Source organism: Anopheles gambiae, chromosome X (assembly GCF_943734735.2).
Source record: "Anopheles gambiae chromosome X, idAnoGambNW_F1_1, whole genome shotgun sequence".
In the NCBI taxonomy this organism is placed as follows: domain Eukaryota; kingdom Metazoa; phylum Arthropoda; class Insecta; order Diptera; family Culicidae; genus Anopheles; species Anopheles gambiae.
Window position 1 is genome coordinate 7,741,832 of NC_064600.1, and position 20,508 is coordinate 7,762,339.

The 20,508-nt window shown below is 45.8% G+C and overlaps 3 protein-coding genes across 7 annotated transcripts; 1 reads left to right on the forward strand and 2 right to left on the reverse strand.

Moving 5' to 3' along the window:
• The first annotated feature begins 3,854 nt into the window (after window positions 1–3,854).
• LOC1271813 (protein C19orf12 homolog) lies at window positions 3,855–4,903 on the forward strand. Of its 2 annotated transcripts, none has more exons than XM_310667.3 (2): window positions 3,855–4,092; window positions 4,193–4,903. In XM_310667.3, the coding sequence occupies exon 2, from the start codon at window positions 4,214–4,216 to the stop codon at window positions 4,634–4,636; it is 423 nt and encodes a 140-aa protein (XP_310667.1). In that variant the 5' UTR covers window positions 3,855–4,092; window positions 4,193–4,213; the 3' UTR covers window positions 4,637–4,903. The 2 variants fall into 2 exon arrangements, with proteins under 2 accessions (XP_310667.1, XP_061501824.1); XM_061645840.1 differs by having other exon boundaries at window positions 3,856–3,977.
• A 1,251-nt stretch (window positions 4,904–6,154) lies between these two features.
• On the reverse strand, window positions 6,155–11,631 carry LOC1271812 (ras-related protein Rab-39B). 4 transcript variants are annotated; one of them, XM_310666.6, is made up of 3 exons: window positions 11,497–11,631; window positions 10,250–11,286; window positions 6,155–8,319 (listed from the first exon to the last, which is right to left on the reverse strand). In XM_310666.6, exons 2-3 carry the CDS (start codon window positions 10,355–10,357, stop codon window positions 7,768–7,770), a joined length of 660 nt encoding a protein of 219 aa, XP_310666.5. In that variant the 5' UTR covers window positions 10,358–11,286; window positions 11,497–11,631; the 3' UTR covers window positions 6,155–7,767. The 4 variants fall into 4 exon arrangements, with proteins under 4 accessions (XP_310666.5, XP_003436992.1, XP_061501802.1 ...); XM_003436944.2 differs by having other exon boundaries at window positions 11,394–11,613; XM_061645818.1 differs by having other exon boundaries at window positions 11,400–11,606.
• Window positions 11,632–13,624: 1,993 nt separating this feature from the next.
• LOC1271811 (dolichyl-diphosphooligosaccharide--protein glycosyltransferase subunit STT3A) lies at window positions 13,625–18,593 on the reverse strand. The gene is made up of 4 exons (XM_310665.5): window positions 17,857–18,593; window positions 15,715–17,210; window positions 15,093–15,312; window positions 13,625–14,804 (listed from the first exon to the last, which is right to left on the reverse strand). Exons 1-4 carry the CDS (start codon window positions 17,942–17,944, stop codon window positions 14,470–14,472), a joined length of 2,139 nt encoding a protein of 712 aa, XP_310665.3. The 5' UTR covers window positions 17,945–18,593; the 3' UTR covers window positions 13,625–14,469.
• Window positions 18,594–20,508: the final 1,915 nt, after the last annotated feature.

Consider the following 20,508-nt stretch of genomic DNA (forward strand, 5'->3'; position numbering starts at 1 on the left):
GAGAGGGAGAGAGATAAGTGATACGGCGGTGAGCAATGGGAGTGAGCTGAGGAAGGGTGCGGGAACAAGGCTATGTTTAAGGTTACATAGTGTAAAAGAAAACCCTATATTATTTCCCTTTTCTATTCACTTGGTGCACTTTTCCCGGCAGACCCCCCTCGAGCGCATTTACATGCGGTTTTTGTAAAACATTTTATGCTTCTTATAGGACACACACACACTTAGAAGAAGAAAAAAAACACTTATACACCTCCGCAACATTGTGCTGTGTCACCGGGTCGGGCTGTGCCCCTATACACATAACGTTCACCTTGCGTTGGCCGGGGTCCCCCACGCGTCAAACCGGGCCAAGTCCATTTTCTCCGACGGCTCCGGGCGGCCAGCGAGCCAGCCAGGACACGCCTACGAATCCTGCCGGTGCGTTCCTGTAGCAAAAACTGGGGCTCGAGCTTGGAGGCGCTTTTCTTTCTACCCACAGTCCGCAGAATCCTGTCCGCTCCGCTGCGGACAGGCAAATTATTCGCAAATCTACCGTATCCGTCCGTATCTTCACGTTGCAGATATTGGCAAAACCTGGCGTCGTTGGCGCGTCTGTCGATGATTTTCACCGCTATTTACAGCGGGCTGCGGATACTCCCGTGGGGGAGACAAAGGGCGGGTTGCAGCTACTTCCGGCCGTCCATCATTGGCGGGGCGAGCTGACCGACGCAGGATATGCCTTCCATATGCATATGTGCTTTGCCGTGCTTTGTTTTACTCCCTGCGCTCGGTTTTTTTTTTTTTTTTTTTTTTTTTTGTTTTTTGCTACCAAGCATTCATACGGCCCGCTGAAGCATAAGAAATGGTTCCCTTTGACCTTTGCGTGACCACTCGAGGGAAGGCGAACCGAGAGCATTCGAGCAAATGCGTTGCAAACGTAGCGTAAATGGCATGCCGCTTGCGTGATGTCAAAACGTTTGCTGATTGATTTCCTCCAGTGGCCAAGGGAGCGAACGGAGTGTTGCAATTAATTATCGTACCCGCACACAGGATATGGCAGATAAAAGGTATTAAACATAAATCATTTGCTTTGCTAATGAAAGCTAACATCTCATGATTCAGTTCAGGTGATTACTTGAACGTTATCGATAATCCTTAAGGCAGATTCGCCCTGCAGATATTTATAAAGACAGCTTTTTAATTATATTTAACTATCCTCGCAGTTGCCCTGTTGCTCCTCGATCGCTAAACGGTGCTTTACCGGTAAATTGATTCAAACTTTGCGGAAGGTTGCCGGATGCTTTCGCGAAAGCTTCACCAGTTCACTTGCCGCGAGCTTTGCGGTGTTCATTCAATCGTTTTCCAATGAAGTACCGGGTTCATTTGGCGGTTCATTTACGCGTGCCATAATAGGCGTGCTATAAATTGTTGCCCAGGCTGCTTGCACACATTTGGTAGAACCATCCAGAAGAATATAACTTTTTTTTGTGGTGTTTGTACAAATTGAGCTTTATTTGAATACTTTACATGGAAGCCTTTCGCAAAAGGACAGAAACTAATTAAGTTCTTCATATCCTAACATTCTCACATAACATCAAAAAGCTTTAATTCCGATACGCGCTCGGTTGAAGTAAGGGCTCATATTTTTTTCATGTTCTGTTTCCTGTAATTATTTCTCCTATTATTTAATATGAGCATTTTAATTCCAAGATAATGAAAAAAAAACATGGAAAATACAAACATAAGAGTTTCTGGTTTACTTTCCTAAATTCCAATACCTTTTCGAGACATTACTGTTGGTTGCTACGCAAAGTAAGCTTACATCGGCCGCTGTGCTGTTCTAGCCAAGGTTAGTCACAATACAGTAAGGTGTTAGGGGATGTAGTGTTAACTTAAAGTAGTACTGGTTTTGTTACAAGGTTTTGTTGAAGTAGTGTACGTTTTGAACGGAACGGAACGGAAGAGCAAAAAGGATTGGAACGAAAAGGCCAACAAAAACATTGGATATTTTTCACTTAGTTCTTACCGGAACGGCCAATACTAGTTCGGATTCACCAAGCGCATAATATTTAAGTTACAGTTCGCAATAGTGGTTCTAACTGCTCCGAACTGTTCCGATTTAGCATACCGTACCCAAGTGCCACAAATCCACTAAACGACCACTAAACGGCTTCTAAACGACTCAAGTTCTCTACCTAAACGGAATATAGAAAGACTTCGTTTAGCAGACGGCAAACGACTCATGCATTCTAAAAATAGCGAAAAAGCTGGTGGCGCTCTCTGTTGGTGGGATACCCCAACCAGTTGAGCTTCATCGCTTGGAGGAGAGTTTTCTCATTTCTTCTGTACTGTTGTATGGTTTCGCATTGAAATTATGCATCGCTAGAACTAGAACGGCGATACGCTTGTTTAAATACTAAACTCCAACAGAAACCACCAGTACTGAAGCAAGTGAGATTCGAATAATGGTCGTTGGTGTTGATACCCACGTATCTGACCACACGACCATTCATATATATTTTTGCTCAGAAAGTTAGAAGGCTATATAGGTCATGATAAGATGAAACTTGTCGAAACACATTGCAAGAAAAGGATAGCAATATAATGATGAGTTGTAATACGCCATCTATTGATCAAACCAATGAAGCTGTGGAGCTTTCATTTTTTTTCTATGGATATTCAATTTTCCAGTCTTTTAAGCTTAATCTGTGGCGCTTGGGTATCTACAGGTCCAACCGAACCTACCGTTCCGACCGAACCTACAGGTCTAACCGAACCTACTGTTCCAACCGACCCTACCATTCCGATCGAACCTGTAGTTCCGATCTTACCTACCGTTCCGACCGAACCTATAGTTCCGACCGAACCTACCGTTCCGACTGACCCTACCGTTCCGACTGACCCTACAGTTCCGAACAAACCTACTAGGTTCAAAACATCAAACCTAGTTCCGCTCGTTCCAGTTAATCAATGGAATGAACCTAATGGGTTCGCTACGGAACACACATCATTAGTTCCGATTACTCCGATCGGTTCCAATTGCCGACTAGCGGTTTCGGACAGCTCTGGATGTTCTGAACTTGGAGTATTGCCCGTATCTTAAGGACCCGCCTACGATACTGATGGAGTCATTCGAATAGCCGAATATATAATTATGCTTGGGACATGCCAAGTTCCGAAAAAAACACATATATTTTTTATTGATTCATTTACAAGTCTGTCGCGGGTGAGTTCTAATCTAAACCAAAATCTAGCTGACCCTATTTCTTATGCTTAGCTAACACCGGGACGCGTTCAACGGCTGCGTTGATAACAGAAATGATTAGAAATGACAGTTCAATACAAAGGTGACATTGCGTTATGAGGCGGATATTTGAAAAAAAAACAGTTATTAGAGCACATTGTCAGTACAAAAAACACTACAATTCATGGTAAATTACAAATATTCTCATTGGAAAAACATGAAATTAATTAAAACTGGGCTATTTTTATCGAAAAATAAGATAATTTTTTTTAAACTTATCATGGGGTTTGTGATAAAATATATTATTTGACTCCTTATCCGTGTTATTCGCAAAGTCAAGTCCCGATGAACCGGGGTATAAGCGGCGCTCCGCTGTGTATCTTTCCAGCGCTTCTTATCCATTTTTCAGTAAAATCTTTTAAGAAATATCAAAACTTGTCTCAGCATTTGTTCTCATATAACATAATTTCCTATTCCTTCCATTCTCTCCTTAGACAGTGTTTTAAGTTGATATTACTCAGTCCGAACTATTTGCAGATGGAAATAGTTAACTCACGCTTGAGCGGGCATTATTTGCGTCACGTGTAGCAGAGCCTTCATCTCAGCCTTGGCGCAGCGTCACCCGCTAACTGTCATTCCGCGCGAACCAAATACGGACTGCGACGCACTCTGATATTACCTTCCCTTACAGCTGCCCTATTACAGTACAGAGTGACACTTGGCGAGGTCGTGGAGCGAGAATAATACAGAAAAGGTAAATAAACGCAAAACAGCTCAATCAGCTCACCTGCTAGCGCACTCAAATGTGTTCGAATGCGCATTAGCACCACAGCACTGCAGCTTTGTTTCAGCGTCTTTTTTTCCGTCCGGTAAGATTAAAGGTTGCATTGGCTTCCTTTGTGTCTTTTTTTATACAGGATTCTTCTCCATCTGAAGTAACCTGAATGTGTGTGTGCGTGTCCTTTGCAGCGTCTCAGCCGTCCTAAAGCCATGCCGATCAATACCCGCGAGCTGCTCGATGCCGTGGCCACGCTGACGGACAAGGAGTCGATGCGCGTGACGCTCAAGAGCAGCGCCAAGGGCGCGACCGTGGCCGGCTCGACCACCTTTCTCGGCGGGCTGCTGGCCGGCCCGGTCGGCCTGTTCGTGGGCGGTGCGGTCGGCGGGCTGGTCGCGTACGCCATGACCAACAATCAGTTCAAACCGGTCAGCGAGATCATCCGGCACGACCTGACGGTGCAGGAGCAGGAGCGGCTCAAGCAGCGGATCGTGTCCGCGCTGTCCGAATTCCACGCGACCGATCTGGTGATGGTGCTGTCCCTGCTGACGGCCAACGGGGCCGCCCAGAAGGCGGTCCTCACGACGGTCGTCACCTTTCTAACGAACGAGATGCGCATGCAAATCATCGACTGACCCCCCTGTGGCGCACACACTGCTTGCCTAAGTCACACACACACACACACTCTCTGATATGGTGCGGTTAGTGGTAGCTTAGATTAATCGGTAGGGAATTGACGAACCTCTGGTGTGCCTTTTTCAATGTTAATTATTTATTAAGATATAAAGCTTGTGATGGGATTTTGTAACAAACAAAAAAAAAGATAATAGTTAAGCATAGAAAGTAGCGTGACTTGTGAGCGGGAGAGCAAAATAAATTTCAAATTATTCGGCTAGAAGCAACCGACTGTTAGCTAATCATTGCTTGTTGGAGAGGGAGATATTGGAGCAGTCGTACGCGATAAGAACGCGTGAAATCCCGAAACGCCGGCCCCAGAGATAACGCCCGATCGCTTCAGCTGTCGAGCATTGTGAAAGGAGCAAAGTCTAAACGGCCACGCGTATGTATCCGTGTGCGTGATGCAGCCTAATGGGCATCACTTCTGGTGTAAATTGAAGTCCGATTTCGTCATAATTTAATCTCAGGTGAGCCTGACCACCTGCAGGTCAGACAAGCCCGTTAGCTCACGCAAATTGGGAAAGGAAACAGTACAGAGCTATACTTAAAAAAAAAATTGTTCGATAAATGGTTGCAAGTACAAGATGCAAGATCTGATGCCTAAATATTTAAACCATTTTTGTGCAACGTTTGTGTAAAGGTTTTTGGATTTTATTCTCCATCTTTTTGTTGAAAGCAAAACAAATTTTACATACAACCCTTTTGAAGCCTTATATATTAAGACCGATAAAATAATAATCAATATACCAATTCTACTAAATTTTCTATGATATTTCCTACGCTGCTCATTTACTACGGGTATGGTTTGTCGACTGAAACTTAAATTTCATCGGATACTTACCCGAACCAGGTCCAATTATCGTTTCGAATCCGATTCCGAATCCGGTACAGTTATTGATAATAAAAAAAAATCAGAAGCTAGTTTTGGACCAGTATAGGTTCAATAGCAGTTCCAGGACCGGTATGGATTCGGTATCAGTTCCAGTACCGGAACGGGTCCATGAACGGTATCAGGCCTTGTATGGGTTCATTATCAGTTCCAGTACCGTTAAGGTTTTATGATAGGTTCCAGGGCAGATATGGATACATGATCAGTTCTAGGACCGTTATGATTAGTGTTGGTTCCTGGATCGGTTTGGGATCAATGTCGGCTCCTGGACTTGCATAGGTTTAGCGCCAGTCCTTTAGGCATTAGGTCATGTGCAGATCTTGAGACAGAAAAGGTTATGTATTGGTATCAGGGCCGGTATGGGATTAGTTTTAGTTTTAGTTACTGATGACCTCCCTTAAAAACACTAATTTTAATTAGGCTTCGAGACCATTGTTTTCGGCGTATTCTTTACAGTAAAAGGGGATCTTTGAAATTGACTTGCGTAGCCCTGAAATCTGGCCAAATTAACTAGTAAATTCAAAATTCAACTTAAATCAAAAACAAAACCCCTCCTCACTTTCTTTCCGCAAACGAACAACTGTTGTGCCTTGTTATAATTATGTATTTATTGGTTTTAACTCTACCGTGCAGTTTAGAGTCCGGCTGCATTATAGCTTCGTGGACAACATAAACATTTATACGAAAACACAAAATAATATGCACCCTTCTTCCCCGCCGTTCGCTCACCGTTCTTCGCTTTCTCCCGGAAAGAATCCCTCGACACACACACACACCCAGCGTTTGTCACCGCATACTAGTCCTGCTGTTGAGTACCTTACGTATATACATGACTGCGATCGCATGTTAGCAAGAGAATTTCAAAGGTTTGACACACACCCACACGTACCGTATATTAACCGCCCAATGGGGTATGGTATCCTTCTAACGGCCGTATTGAAACGTGTTGAATTTTTACTTCTCACAATTCGTTTTTTTTTATGTATACAGGGACCTTGGATACGATTGGTCGGCAAAGCAACAGCAAACATTTCGTTGCCCCGTTTTACCTTCTACGTGCTCAAGGCGGTGCTCCAATCTCCCCTCGCCTTGAGTACCCATACACCTACTCACACACACACACACAGACACACAAAAATAGTCCGTTAAAAAGTGATTAATTGTTTAATGCTTTGTTGGTACTTTTTTAAATGATTTTTTGTTTTTGGTTTTTGTTTTTTTTTTACAATTACAATGCCTTGTTTAATTGAATTTTTTATCCCGTGTGTTCTAGCGCGCTCGTATAAAGATCATCACCTCCTAAACACCACTCCCCAACCTACCCCCTTCTGTTCTCGATGTTCCGTTTTTGTTAGTTTCGTTTTCTAGATGTTTGGTGGTTTGTTTTTGTTTTTTTTCCCTCACGTGTATGACAAAGTTCACATTTTACGATTGCCCACTTTGCCCACCCAATATCGGACACATACAAACACGTACAAGCACACATACACACACACAGGGCGAATGCAGAACATGTACACAAATAATATCACATAGAAACATCTTCCTCCCCCACCGGGAGTGTACATTTTTCCACCTCACCGGCAAGCGCCTCGTGATTCTCTCTCGGTGACCACCACGTGGCAAACCTTGGTAACGGATTTCTTCTTCTTTTTTTGTTTATTTTTTTTTGTTGGCCAACGATGTTTCATTTTAAAAGCTTCCCCCTTTTTTGTTGCAAAACTTTCCACCAAAACCACAGCTGAACCGTGCGCTGTGTGTATGTGTGTGTGTACAGCCATTTAAATCATTTTCCATTATAATAAAATGTAACGAAAGGAATAAAACTGAGCGCCTTCCTGCCTGAATTGAAAGCGGAAGTGGGTAAAATTTAACCGAAAAAAGGTCTCTCCCTCCCCCCCCCCCGCCCACCCTCAGCGAGCACGTTCCTCGAGGAAGAGCGGGAAGCCAGGATTCAAACCGTCCGTTATTCCCCATTCGATGCCGATTTTACCTAAATTGCGCATCTGTTTTGATTCTTTGGATCGCACCGCTCAAAGGATGGTGCCGCACGCGCTTGTGTGTATATGTGTATGTGTGTGTGTCTGTGTGTACCACGTACGCTTACGGGAAGGTGCGTACGGAGCGGTGAGTCACAGAAGTGGCGTGATTGGAAAGAAGAAAAAAAAGGTTTACCCGCCCGCCCCAAAACCGACCCAACTAACAGCAGGTACTTCGGGCGGATTCGGCCACCACCAGGTTGAAGTCGAGATTGTTCGGCCGCATGAAGCCCTTCTTGATGCCGTCCCAGCCGTCCTCGACCTTGTACTCGCCGCTCTTGATCCGGTTGTACACCTCCTGCGTGACGAGCGTGAACGCCTCCCGCACGTTCATGCCGGACCGGGCGGACGTCTCCACGAAGATCAGCCCGTGCTGCTCGGCGAACGTGCGCGCCTCCTCGATGCTCACCTCGCGCTGCTGCGCCCCGCTCGTGACGAGATCGAGCTTGCAGCCGACCAGCGCAAACACCGGCCGGTGCGGCTCGATGTGCCGCTTCGCCTCCATCATCCACAGCGGGATGTGCTCGAAGCTGGCGTGGTTGGTGATGTCGTACACGAGCAGCACGCCGACCGAGTTCCGGTAGTAGGATTTGGTGATCGAGCGAAACCGCTCCTGGCCGGCCGTGTCCCACAGCTGCAGCTTGATCCGGGTGCCGTCCATCACCTCGATCAGGTGCGCAAAGAAATCGACCCCTACCGTCGGATCGGAGAGCTGGAGGGGAAACGGGAAGCAGACAGTAGAGCGTTACACGTCAGCGTAAAGTGGAAGTGTTTGTTTTTAAGTGGTCGCTTTTTATTTGATTTTGGAACACACAACGACGTCGAGTTTGAATGTAGCTAAGGCAAAAAGTTTGAATTTGTAACTAAACTGGCCCGCATGAAACAGCTGCTTTGAGGTTTCCATGGAGACCTGGCATGGCTTTAAGAGTTGGGTAGTTATGACATGGAAAAATAGAACTGTTTCAATGAAACTAGATAAAAGTAGATTGTTTCTTTAGATAATCTGTTGGCACAATTCCTTACTTTTGGATTTACGGTCCAATTTTGTGAGCTTATTTTAAAATCATCACCAAAAGTTGGTTTGGTAATTTGACTAGCGTTCTAAATAAATCTGATTCAGATTAATGAATCTGATTCTTCTTATTCTTCTTTTTCTTCTTTGGCTCAACAACCGTTGTCGGCCAAGGCCTGTCTATATCACTTGTGGGCTTGGCTTTCAGTGACTATCGGGCTTATTCTATTCTGACCACGATTCAAGTCGAAAAAATGAACTCCAAAGTGAACTTTTCCATACCAATGAACACACAAAATTCATCATCCCGACGTCGAGACCACTCGATTATAAGAATATAATACGGTTGTATGAATCTGAATGAATCCTTGAAATGATTCAATGTATCTAAATCTCGGCAAAGATTCATGAAATTGGATTAATTGATTCAGATTCATGAATCTGAATCTCGGTTGCAAATATTCATGAATCTCAATGAGTGATAAATCTCAATGTTTCATGAATTTAAAAGGCAAATGAAACTCGTATGAATCATGAATCTTCAAAGATAGATAAATCTTCAAAGATCCATGGATCTCCAAAGATCCATAAATTTCACAAGATTAACACATCTCGAAAGATTCACGAATCACTTACGTTTTATGAATCTCAAGGGATTTACACATTTCCAAAGATTTACAGAGCTGGAGCTTCTCATTATTCTTCTTCTTGGCGTAACAACCTACGAAGATTCAATTATCATTCGAGATACATGAATCTAAAAAAATTTCATTTATTCGAGATTCATGTATCCTTGGAAGAGTCGATTGGAGACTAGAATCACTCATCACTGTAGATTAATATGAATGAATCTCAACGAAAGATTCAAGAGAAACCCAACACTAGATTTGACGCCTACTGCGCTTTCGGCTGCCCGTCTCGATTGATTTTTCCTAACCAGACTCCTAACAAAATAAGCATGCCTCAAAATAAGCAAACTCCTCAGAGAATAATTTTTTTTAATCATTAGGGGATACGCTCGATTTGTATGTCCCGAGAGACTAATGTTCCGTGTTTTGTAGAACGTTTTTAGTCAATAAATCGTTCTTTTGATAAATCTAATGTCATGGACCAAGCATCACTAAGCAAATTTAAAAATGACTGACTCATGTTTGTCCTTCCCTGGAGCCGTTTTTCAACCGGATAGGTTTAAATGAAAATAATAGAAAGTTCGTTCGTAACTTCCATAAACCAGTTACCTGTGTTACCCATTTCTAGCAAATTCTCTATCAAACAGGACTTACCGAGACGTCAAAAATTGACCTAACTACGTCGTCCTAATCCTCTTTTTCTGAGGCACTCGTTGAAAGACTTTGGCATCCCTGCTAGTACCAATAATAATAGATTCTTCAACCCTCTAAATCTACCGAACCTTATCCCAATGGCCTGTTTTAATCGGGTCTGATCCAATGAAACTAATTTAAATAACCTACAATAGAACTGCAATCCATTAAATTGGCTTGGATCGCACGATGCGCCCAACATCACCCTACTAGCCACCGTAAGCGGCCTTGCAGCGGACATTTTTACTGCGTAAAAGGGGCGCCCCTTTTAAATACAACCACCCACCCTCCCTCCCCCGCTGACTTACCTCTGCAAATTTGCCATCGGTAAAGTACTTGAGCAGCGACGACTTGCCGACCGTGCTGTCCCCGATGAGAATGTGCCGGAATTGGTAATCGAACATCGGTTCCACCATGCTGTGCTAAGTGGAGCGGCTCTTGCTGGGATGCTGCGTACTAGGGCAACTCAAGGGGTTGATGTTGGGCCCCGGGTTGGGCCGGCTGGGTGACAATGCTGATCGTGCTGATCACACACACACACACATACACACGCGTGGGCGCGCGCGAGTGGAAGGTTGATTGGGTGGACGCGCGTGTGACCTTAAACCAAGCGCATGTTGCTTTCCGATTGGACTGACTGGGGGGATTTTTTGACCGTGTGTGTGTGTGTGTGTGTGGTTGGTGTATCAGCTGTTCCGCACTATTGGATAGCGACCGTGAGCTGCCTCAACCCTAGGCGTGTGGCGATCGTAGAAGGGCCGTACGGTTGACACGGCACGTTAGAACCTTCTCGGACCCAGGCCGTTTTAGGGCAAGTCAGAGGTCGTTCAGCTTATCAGAAATGCACCGTCCGCCCCTCAGCCACTGTCGGTTGCGTCTTGGTGCTCTACGCTTGCACTCGCTCGCTGTCCCGCTCGCTCTACCCGCTTCCGTAACGCATCTCACGCCACACGCACGCACACGACTGGCCGGTTGCTTACGGCGGAGAAACTGCGGGACAGAGGGGAGGGGGGGGAAGGGAGGATGACAAACAACAGCAGAACACAATAGCGCACGACGGCTGGCCGGGCTTGTAGTACAGCGTTGCCTTTGCCTTTATCGGGAATGCGCTTTGTGTGCACGGGGGAACGGGCGTTTTCGTGACAGCTCCGGGAGATATGAGCATAAATTACATAAACACGAGCGTGTGTGTGTGTGTGTGGACCCGTCCCGGGCCTCGCTTTCTCTCTCTCTCTCACACTCTCTTTCTGACACACATACACACACTATCGCTCCGTTTGGCTCAGCTGGTCCCGCAGGCTCCCTTTATCTGTTAGCGGGGAGCGATGATCCGTCGGGTCGGGAGCTGGAAATGAAGAAAGGGAAATGGAAGAACCCAATTACCAAACCGTTTTTTTTTTGGTGCTCGAGCAGTGTTTTAGGAGAGGCTGGTGATAAGCAAATTTTTCGTACGCTCACAGAAGCACACAATCACAGCAAACACCTGTTTTCTACACGTCGCGAAAATAGCACACACACACACGAACACACGAACACGCACACCCGCGGAACGTACCGGATTGGGAATTTATTATTTTCCAGCTTATCAGAAAATTTCCACACCGAAATTTTCTGCGGAGTTGTTTTGGTCAACAATGCAACGCTTTTGACAGGCGCAGCGAGCGAAACCCGTTCGACGGGGGTTTTTGACAGCTGTAGTCCAACAGCGCGATGGGGATCTTTTCCGCTGCGTTCGGGCGAAACCGAATTTGAAAGGGCCGTTTTTGTTTTAGAGACTCAGCGATAAATTATCGCATCGGAATTTTTTTAAATGATTCTTGAGCTAGACGCATTTATAGAAATGTTTTTTCTCAATTTTGAAGTGTTCATCAGCTTTTGGCGCACTCGCAAGAGTAAAAATAACTCCCCAAAACGCCCTCCTACTGGATTGCTTTGCGCATCGCTTGCCGTCCCTGGAGGTTCCTTTTTCTTGTCTGCAACGGAAGGAACCTCCAGCGGACGATTTGGTCGTCTGGAAACTGATACCAAGCGTGAGTTGGAACTGATCTCAATTGCTTTTCTTTACACTAGTTCATCTGGCCAGATTACAGGGCTACGCTAATAAATGTCAAAGGTACCCTGTACTGTAAAGAGTACGCCGAAAACAATGGTCTTGAAAGCCAATTAAAATGAGTTATTTATGATCACATCTTAAGAGACGTAAAACCATAACCATTCAATTCGAGAGCTGATTATCATTCCGGAGCTAATTTCGATCCTGGAGTCGATTCTGATTCCGGACAACAATAAATAACCTTTTCTAGTTCAAGATCTGCACATGACCTAATGCCTAAAGGACCGGCGCTAAACCTATGTATGTACAGGAGCCGATACTGATCCCAAACCGATCCAGGAACCAACACTGATCATATCGGTCCTAGAGCTGATTATGTCCCAATGCCTGTCCTGGAACTGATCATGAAGCCATACCGGTCCTGGAACCAGTCATGAACCCATACTGAACAAGAAATAGCTCCCGAATTCAATTATTTTCAAGAGCTTTACCTGGAACTATTACGGATTCGGATTTGGAACAATACCTGAAACTGGTTCCGATGTGTATTCGATACAATTCCAGCTCCAGTCGACATACTATACCCGTTAGTAAATGTGCAACGTAGGAAATAGCGCAAGAAATTTAGTAGAATGTGTAAAGTGATAAGAAGGGCAATTTCAAGTAGCAATTTAGGGAGAAATTTTAGTTGAAAAATTTAGGCAGAACATTAGAGGAACATTCAGGAGCGTAGCCATTAGAGTATGAACATGAATTGCAAGGATAAATGAAGTATGCGTAGTATAAGATGGCTGTAGGAAAAAAACTAAGAGCGATCATTTCTTACTATAAACATCCTTTGGGATTAAAGCTTTATTGCAAAGATACATCTGCTACCTTGTGATCTGGCTGTCGCCAGTTATCCGGAATTTTGGCCGTGGTGCACAAAGACATGCTTGCAGGCGTGTTTTAAGATCTACCTTTGATTTTGATCAACTCCTCCTAAGTTTTTGCAACAAAATTGTTGGAGTAGAGCCTTCGCGTCATGTGGGACCAGAAATTCTCGATGGTACACAGCACAGGCATCTCCCTGGAGATGTTCGTGCATTACGGTGTCATATCGAAATTCTGTCGTAATTCATCTAAAATAGATCGCATTGAGTTTTGGTGTCATTGCTTGCCGTTACGAAGCCAGTGGATACGATTTCTGATATGTTTGTTCATGTTCCCCAGGTACTACTTCACTGTTTGGCCGGTTGCATCGACCTTCCTGCCAAGGGAACGGAGCGATGTAGCGACTTGTCCCTCGATCTTTATTTTCAGCTTTGATTGGATCCTCAAAACGTTCAGGGTCGTCCGGCCATTCAAAACCGGGAGTTCTTTCGATGCTCTGACTGTTGCCTAGTGATGTCTTAGATGATGTAGTTGGCTTATACAACGTTCACATACTGCCGTTCTTTCATTGCGCACGCTTCTAATCCAAGTTTCTTCACTTTTTTGGCCCGCACGGTTAGAGTTCTACTGATAGAGGTGTCAAATTTTGTCCAGAAAGTCTTCAACAAATTGTTGTCCAGAACTCAAGAAAAGTCAACAAATTGTTGTCCTTTTTTTCAATGCAAACATTACAGCAAAATAACTACACGCCAGTAAGTTTATTGTAAAATATTTAATTCAAGTGTGTTTTTTTATTATTTGCTTTTAATTTGTAGGAAAAGATACTTGTTTTTTGATTTCCCGGTGTGGCGTGACGGCAGTACACACTGTGAATTTCCAGCTTCACCACCATTTTACCTATTGCTCTCGTGCTTTGTTCTTGCTCTGTTTGTGGATGGTTTTTTTTTTCGTCTTTATGTGTGTGTGTGTGTGTTTTGTGGAATGGTGTCCTAATTAAACTAAAGCAAAAAAAACTGCCTCCCAATGCAAAGTCCTTAAGTGAGTGGGATAACACTATGCTCTACTGACCGGGACGGGCGGCCAAATTGCGTTGTGCGTTTCAAACGGTCGCGCAGACTAATTCCATTGGTCACACATCGAACCATGGGCGTGTTGGCCCTAATTTCCGGGAGGGAGGCCCTAAACCACTGGTATGATCATGATCAAAACTAATAAATGCATTCAATCTTGCGTACAATATCAACTGCTGGAGTGTTGCAATAAACCATAGCAAAAAAAGGGGAAATTCTTACAATACAGAATTAACAAAATAGAATCCTTCAATTCAATAAACTGTCCCCTGTATATATGTGTGTGTGTGTTTTGTATGTTTGTTTGTTTGCATCGTTTAAGGCAGCGGTCGTAAATGAGGTGTTGTGTGGGGTGGGTGTATGCTTTTGTAGGGAAACATATTCAACTTACGGCTGGGATGCAAACCGATCGTTTATAGAGAGAGAGAAGAAGAAGTAATGTTAAGTAGGGGGAGTTCTATGACTACGCAACCCGACTCGAGCAAATCGACATAAAGCGAAGGGTTGTTGTTGCAGCTGCTGACGCAGCCAATTAGACACCACGGTTGCTGAGATCCTTCACCTTGTAGATTCGCACCAGCCAGTGTTCGGTCGTGTATGCCTCCTCGAGCACATCCAGCTCAAAGTCCTTGTTGCCGATCTCGGCACCCCGTACCCGATCGTACCCGGGCGCTTTGCCACCCTCGGTGTAGACCTGCCCGAACCGGTAGTAGCACATCTTGTACATCAGACAGTTGAGCAGCACCGGCGAACCCTCCTTGTCGATCCGGAAGTCACCGCTCGGCGCGTAATAGTCCATCTCCTTGATGTGGGCGCCCCGGTCCGTACTGCCGCCGATGCGCACCATCCACAGGAACTTGTTGATGTCTGTGTTGAGCAGCAGAAAAGCAAACGAATAGGAATTAACTGATTTATGAATCTCAAAGAATCAAGAATTATAGATCAAGAATTGAAGATTCATGAATCTTTCAAGATTCAAGAGTTCTTGGTGATTCATAACTCTTTGAAGATACATGAATCTTTGAAGAGTCGATTCGAGATTCGAATCACTCATCACTGAAAATTCATATGAATGCATTTCAACGATAGATTCATGAAACCCAACACTACTTTGCTCTGCCCAAAACCAAAACAAGAACAAAAATCCCGCCTCACCATCAGACGAGTAGCCCGTCAGTCCACCGAATATGACCAGCACGTAGTCGACGTCCAGCTCCTTCATGATCTCGTACGCCTTCTCCTCGGTCGATGCCATCGCTTGGCCGACGCGCGAAATGTGCGTATTGTTCCAGGTGTTGTTGTCCACCAGTATCGTACGGTTGGCCATTGCCGTGATTTGGTAGCCATAATCCCACCAGGACATTACACGTGCATCCTGTGGTGGCGGAGTCGCACACGAGAAGAGAGAAAAAGGGATATTTTTAGAAGACGTTACTTGCGGCAAACAAACAGCATCACTCCGAAAGCAGGGTACCCGAAGGTACGATCAGCGATCAAAGTGCCAACAATCATCGTTCGATCGGTGTGCGTGAGTACAGGACTTACGTACGCAAATCAACTGTCTTCATGACACGATCAAACTCGAATTTAAACTGTTTTCATCAAGACTTAAATTATTGTTTTTAAACATTTAGCTGTTTGCTCCTGTTCTGAATTATCTTTTTTTAAGGGTATTCATAAATTAGTTTGTAAACTTTTCTAACATTAAAAAAAAACATCGAATAATTCAGAACACAGAGGCGAAACTATTTTTAAAAAACAATATAAAAATCCATACCTCTGGAGTGTTCATCTTCAGCCAGTAGTACGCCTCGCGGAAGTCGTCGAAAATAATACGGCCGCCGTCTTGCGACCGCGCACTCAGCACGATGCTGGGCGAGCTGTATGCCTCGGACGTGACCCAGGTGCAGTGGAACGTGTAGGTGACGAGCAGGAAGGTGACCAGCAGCACGAACCCGATCGCGACCTCGTTCTTCACGGACGATTGCTGCTCGTACCGGGCCTTCGCCTTGCGGTTGCTGCTGTTCTCGGGCACGGGCGCCAGCCCAGGCCCGCCCACCTCCATGTTGCGGATGTACTTGGTCAGCAGGTGCGAGATGGCAATGCCGGACAGGATGCACATGACGGGGGCCAGCACCAGCATCAGGCGCACCATCACGCCGGCAAAGTAGATGCTGGTCACGCCGTACAGGATGATGAAGATGTTCGCGTCGGACAGCTTGGAGAAGCAAAAGTAGAGACCGGCGGGAAAGAGAAACACCAGTATCTGCAGATCGAAGTAGAAGGACGACCAGGACGTCGGCTGATGCTCGGACACGGAGGCGATGATCGGGATGTGGTTCTTCGCGTAGGACGGATCGAGCAGCGAGTAGAAGCGCCCGGTCCAGGGCGATATCTTCCCGGTGACGGTGAGGGCGAGCCCGGTCAGCGCCACGACCGACGCGATCGTCACGATCAGCGCCTGGAACAGCGTGTCGAAGTGCTCCTTCGGCACGGCCGACCGCACGTAGTCGACGAACGCGTGCAGCTGGCAGAGCCCGAACACGCCGAACGCCAGCATGTGCTCCGAGCTCTGGACCGGCTGGAAGCCGACGAACGAGATCTGCATCGACAGGATGGTGCCGATCGTGTAGAGCGTGCTGTACGCGATGTAGACGCGGTGCGTGAAGCGCCCGGTCGCCATCAGCGCGAGCACGTGCAGCGGGATCAGGTTGATGAGAAACACGTACCCGCCCCAGGACGACACCATGTAGAAGTAGGCGAGGGCGGCCAGCGTCGCCCACAGGATCGCGCCGGTCTTGACCGCCTTGATCCAGGTGTAGTACGTCAGCAGCATGCAGAAGATCGCGATGCCCTCGTTATCGTACGAGCCGGCGACCGACCGGGAGATGTACCCCGGCACGATCGAGATCATCGCGCCGGCCACCAACCCGGCACCGCTGCTGTGTATCTCCTTCGTCAGCAGGTACGTCACGATGGTGGTGAGGGAGGAGAAGAACGGCGCGAGAAAGACGCACACGTTCCGGATGTCGACCGTAATGTTGGCGAGCCACATCAGCCGGTACAGGACGGCGGACGTCACCATCAGCCCCGGGTAAATGGTGCCGCCGATGATGCGCCCGAGCGGGTACCAGGCGCGATCATCGAACCAGTTGTGGAAGTTGTAGAAGCCCTGCTCGGCCAGATGCTTCGTGGTGCGGTAGTTAAAGTACGGATCGAATTCGTGGATGACGCTCTCGAACCGCAGGACGGAGAACAGGCGCGTGGAGAAGGCTGAAGGAGTGGTGGTGCAAGGAAGAAAAAAAAACGGGAAGAAGGTACACATTAAAGCAATTATTAAACACTTGTAAATGCGTTTTGCAGTCGATTTTGAGGCAACCGACCGCTACGGTGAGAATCTAAATATGCTCCGGAATCGGAATTTAACTGGAAATCACAATTTGCTCCGGTAACGGAATCAAAATTGACTCCAGAAATAGAATTAGCTTCGGAATGAGAGTCCGTTCTTAAATTCAAGTAAGTGATTCTTTGTAGCATCATTGAATCCAAACGTCTATGGTCTTATGGAGATGCAAAACCGTCTCCTATTTCGAAGCCGATTCTAATATCGGAGGCAATTCCGAAGCTGATTCAAGAAAATGAATCCCGAGTCGATTCCGGAAACTTATTCCGGACCTACAATCCGGAATCGATTCCAGAAAACTTCGGAGCTAGTGGGAATCGATTCCGACGAAAACTGCATTGTTCTCATCACTACTTAAAATGCTAATTATAAGAAATTTATACAAACTCAATTGGATATTACGCTCCCTTTTTCCTTGCAAGCCACATCACAGTGACTTGGAATTAAATTTAGGGAGCGTGCAAAAGACTGCGTGCACAGACAAAACAGAAGAAAAAAAAAACCATTCCCACTTACACAGAATAGCCGCCGTCGTCAGGATGCCCAGCTTGATGAGGCTTTCCTGCTTCTCCAGGTTCATGCGTAGCTTCGACACTTGATCCATCGCGAAGCTGGCTAATCTTGTTCTGCTGCACCACTTGCGTGCGCGTTTCGCCGGCCGGCCCGGTAGTGCGGCTGTGGTGCCCGGTCGTTCGTTTCCGCTTCGCTTCCCCCAAACGATACGGTTTGGGCCGTTTGATGACTAGACGTTCCGGCTCGGGAAGCGCCCGCTCGGTGACGATGCCGGCCTCGGGAAGCTGTTGTTGTTTTCTATCTTCCGGCCACCCGGTTTCGTTTGCTATCGCTGTTGTTGTTGCTGCTGCTGCTACTACTATTGTTGCCCATCAAAACCCCGTAGTTGATAGTGGCATTTCGTGACCTCCCCCTCCGGGCGACTCGGTCAATAATCGCAGCGGGAGCCAAAACACACACAGCGGCCACACACAGAGCCGTGTACAGTCGAAGAGGCGGCACGAACCGATCGGTATAGGGAGGACAGGCACTATCCGCTGTTTGCCCCGGGAACTTTTTTTGCTGGCGCAGCTGCGGTTGTTCAGCGCGTGTGAGTGTGTGTGATTTTGTGTTCCTCCGGAAAAAAGCCGGCGTTTTCTGGTGCAGTTCACCCTCCAGCTCAAATACAGTGTAACTTTCTGGCGTGGCACATCGGCGTTTTTTTCTTTTTCTTTTCTTTTCTTTTTTTGTCTGTTGGCCTGTCATCGCGTTCAACTGTCAAGTTCCAGCGGCTCTTTGACAGATGAGTTACACCTTGGCTACACCACGGTTGCGGTTGGAATGGAGCGAAATGGGAGGGGAGAAAAGCAATGTTTTAAAATTGCTTAATTTAATATGAAAATATTTCCCGATAATTGTTAATAAGCTTCGGCAGGTATTCAAGCACGATAAAGCTACGAACAGATTGGTTCAGCTTCAATTGCAACGTCTGTTCCGCGACGCCATGTTGAATGGGTGTGTGTGTGTTTGACAGTATAGAACCAGGGAAACGATACAAGTGCGGTATTTACATGTTAATTTGCTTTATTTATGCTTTGTGATTATTAAATCAATCATGCTTTTCCTTCCTAACATTATGCTTGCTCTTAAATCTAGCAACTCGTTTTCCTCTCATTCTCTTCGCGGTGTACGTTTTCCTGACTGTTTCCTTCTTACGCTCTTTCGCCCAGGGTGACCAGAAATACAGGCAGTCCCCGAGAGAGCGTTTCTACATACACCGAGGCTGCAGGTGAGAGATGGCTGAAAGAGAATTGACAACCGGCTTCTCACGCCGATGTGTGTAGAAGCTCCGAAAAGCGCCGAGATGAGACTTTTGGAACAATGTTGAAAAAAATCGAATTTAATCGCTAAAATTAAATCACAAATGTTTATTTTGCTTTTATAAATATTTCTGTGCTTATTGACTCCAAAAAGACTAACTCCCTACCGGCATTAAGCGGTTTTGGAGGCATTTAGAAGGCATTTAAGGCCTTACCCGAGCGCCACGGATTACCCAAGTGCCGCAAATCCACTAAACGATCACTAAACGGGTTCTAAACGGCTCAAGCTCTCTACCTAAATGGAATATAGAAACACTTCGTTTAGCAGACGGTGAACAACTTATGCATTCTAAAAATAGCAAAAAAAAAACTGGAAGCGCCATCTGTTGGTGAGATACTCAATCAGTGGAGCGCTTTCCTCACTTTGAGAGCTTTCTCCTACCCATAAAGTACGACATCGGAACGATTTTTCGTTAAACAGCCTCAAATCAGCTATGGAGTCCGAGCTTGCTATTTGGGGTATCGCCGTTCTAGTTTTAGAGATGCATAACTTCAATGCGAAACCATACAACAGTACAGAGGAAATGAGAAAGCTCTTCAAGCAAGGAAGCTCCCACTGGTTGGGTTTCCCAGCAACAGAGAGCGCCACCAGCTTTTTCGCTATTTTTAGAAAGCATGAGTCGTTTGCCGTCTGCTAAACGAAGTCTTTCTATATTCCGTTTAGGTAGAGAGCTTGAGTCGTTTAGAAGCCGTTTAGTGGTCGTTTAGTCGATTTGTGGCACTTGGGATATTACTTCCCAAGCGCCACAGATTAAGCTTAAACGACTGGAAAATTGAATATCCATAGTAAAAAAATGAAAGCTCCACAGCTTCATTGGTTTGATCAATAGATGGCGTATTACAACTCATCATTATATTGCTATCCTTTTCTTGCAATGTGTTTCGACAAGTTTCATCTTATCATGACCTATATAGCCCTCTAACTTTCTGAGCAAAAATCTATATCAATGGTCGTGTGGTCAGATACGTGGGTATCAACACCAACGACCATTATTCGAATCTCACTTGCTTCAGTACTGGTGGTTTCTGTTGGAGTTTAGTATTTAAACAAGCGTATCGCCGTTCTAGTTCTAGCGATGCATAACTTCAATGCGACACCATACAACAGTACAGAGGAAATGAGAAAACTCTCCTCCAAGCGACCTGTCAACTGGTTGGGGTATCCCACCAACAGAGTGCGCCACCATCTTTTTCGCTATTTTTAGAATGCATGAGTCGTTTGCCGTCTGCTAAACGAAGTCTTTCTATATTCCGTTTAGGTAGAGAACTTGAGTCGTTTAGAAGCCGTTTAGTGGTC

Coding starts and splice junctions, on each gene's coding strand:
- LOC1271813 (XM_310667.3), top strand. CDS start 4,214: ATGCCGATCAATACCCGCGAGCTGCTCGATGCCGTGGCCACGCTGACG.
- LOC1271812 (XM_310666.6), bottom strand. CDS start 10,357: ATGGTGGAACCGATGTTCGATTACCAATTCCGGCACATTCTCATCGGG. Junction 8,320..10,249: donor CCGATGGCAAATTTGCAGAG/GTAAGTCAGCGG, acceptor TTTCCCCTCCAG/CTCTCCGATCCGACGGTAGG.
- LOC1271811 (XM_310665.5), bottom strand. CDS start 17,944: ATGGATCAAGTGTCGAAGCTACGCATGAACCTGGAGAAGCAGGAAAGC. Junction 17,211..17,856: donor GACGACGGCGGCTATTCTGT/GTAAGTGGGAAT, acceptor CCACTCCTTCAG/CCTTCTCCACGCGCCTGTTC. Junction 15,313..15,714: donor TGAAGATGAACACTCCAGAG/GTATGGATTTTT, acceptor CCGCCACCACAG/GATGCACGTGTAATGTCCTG.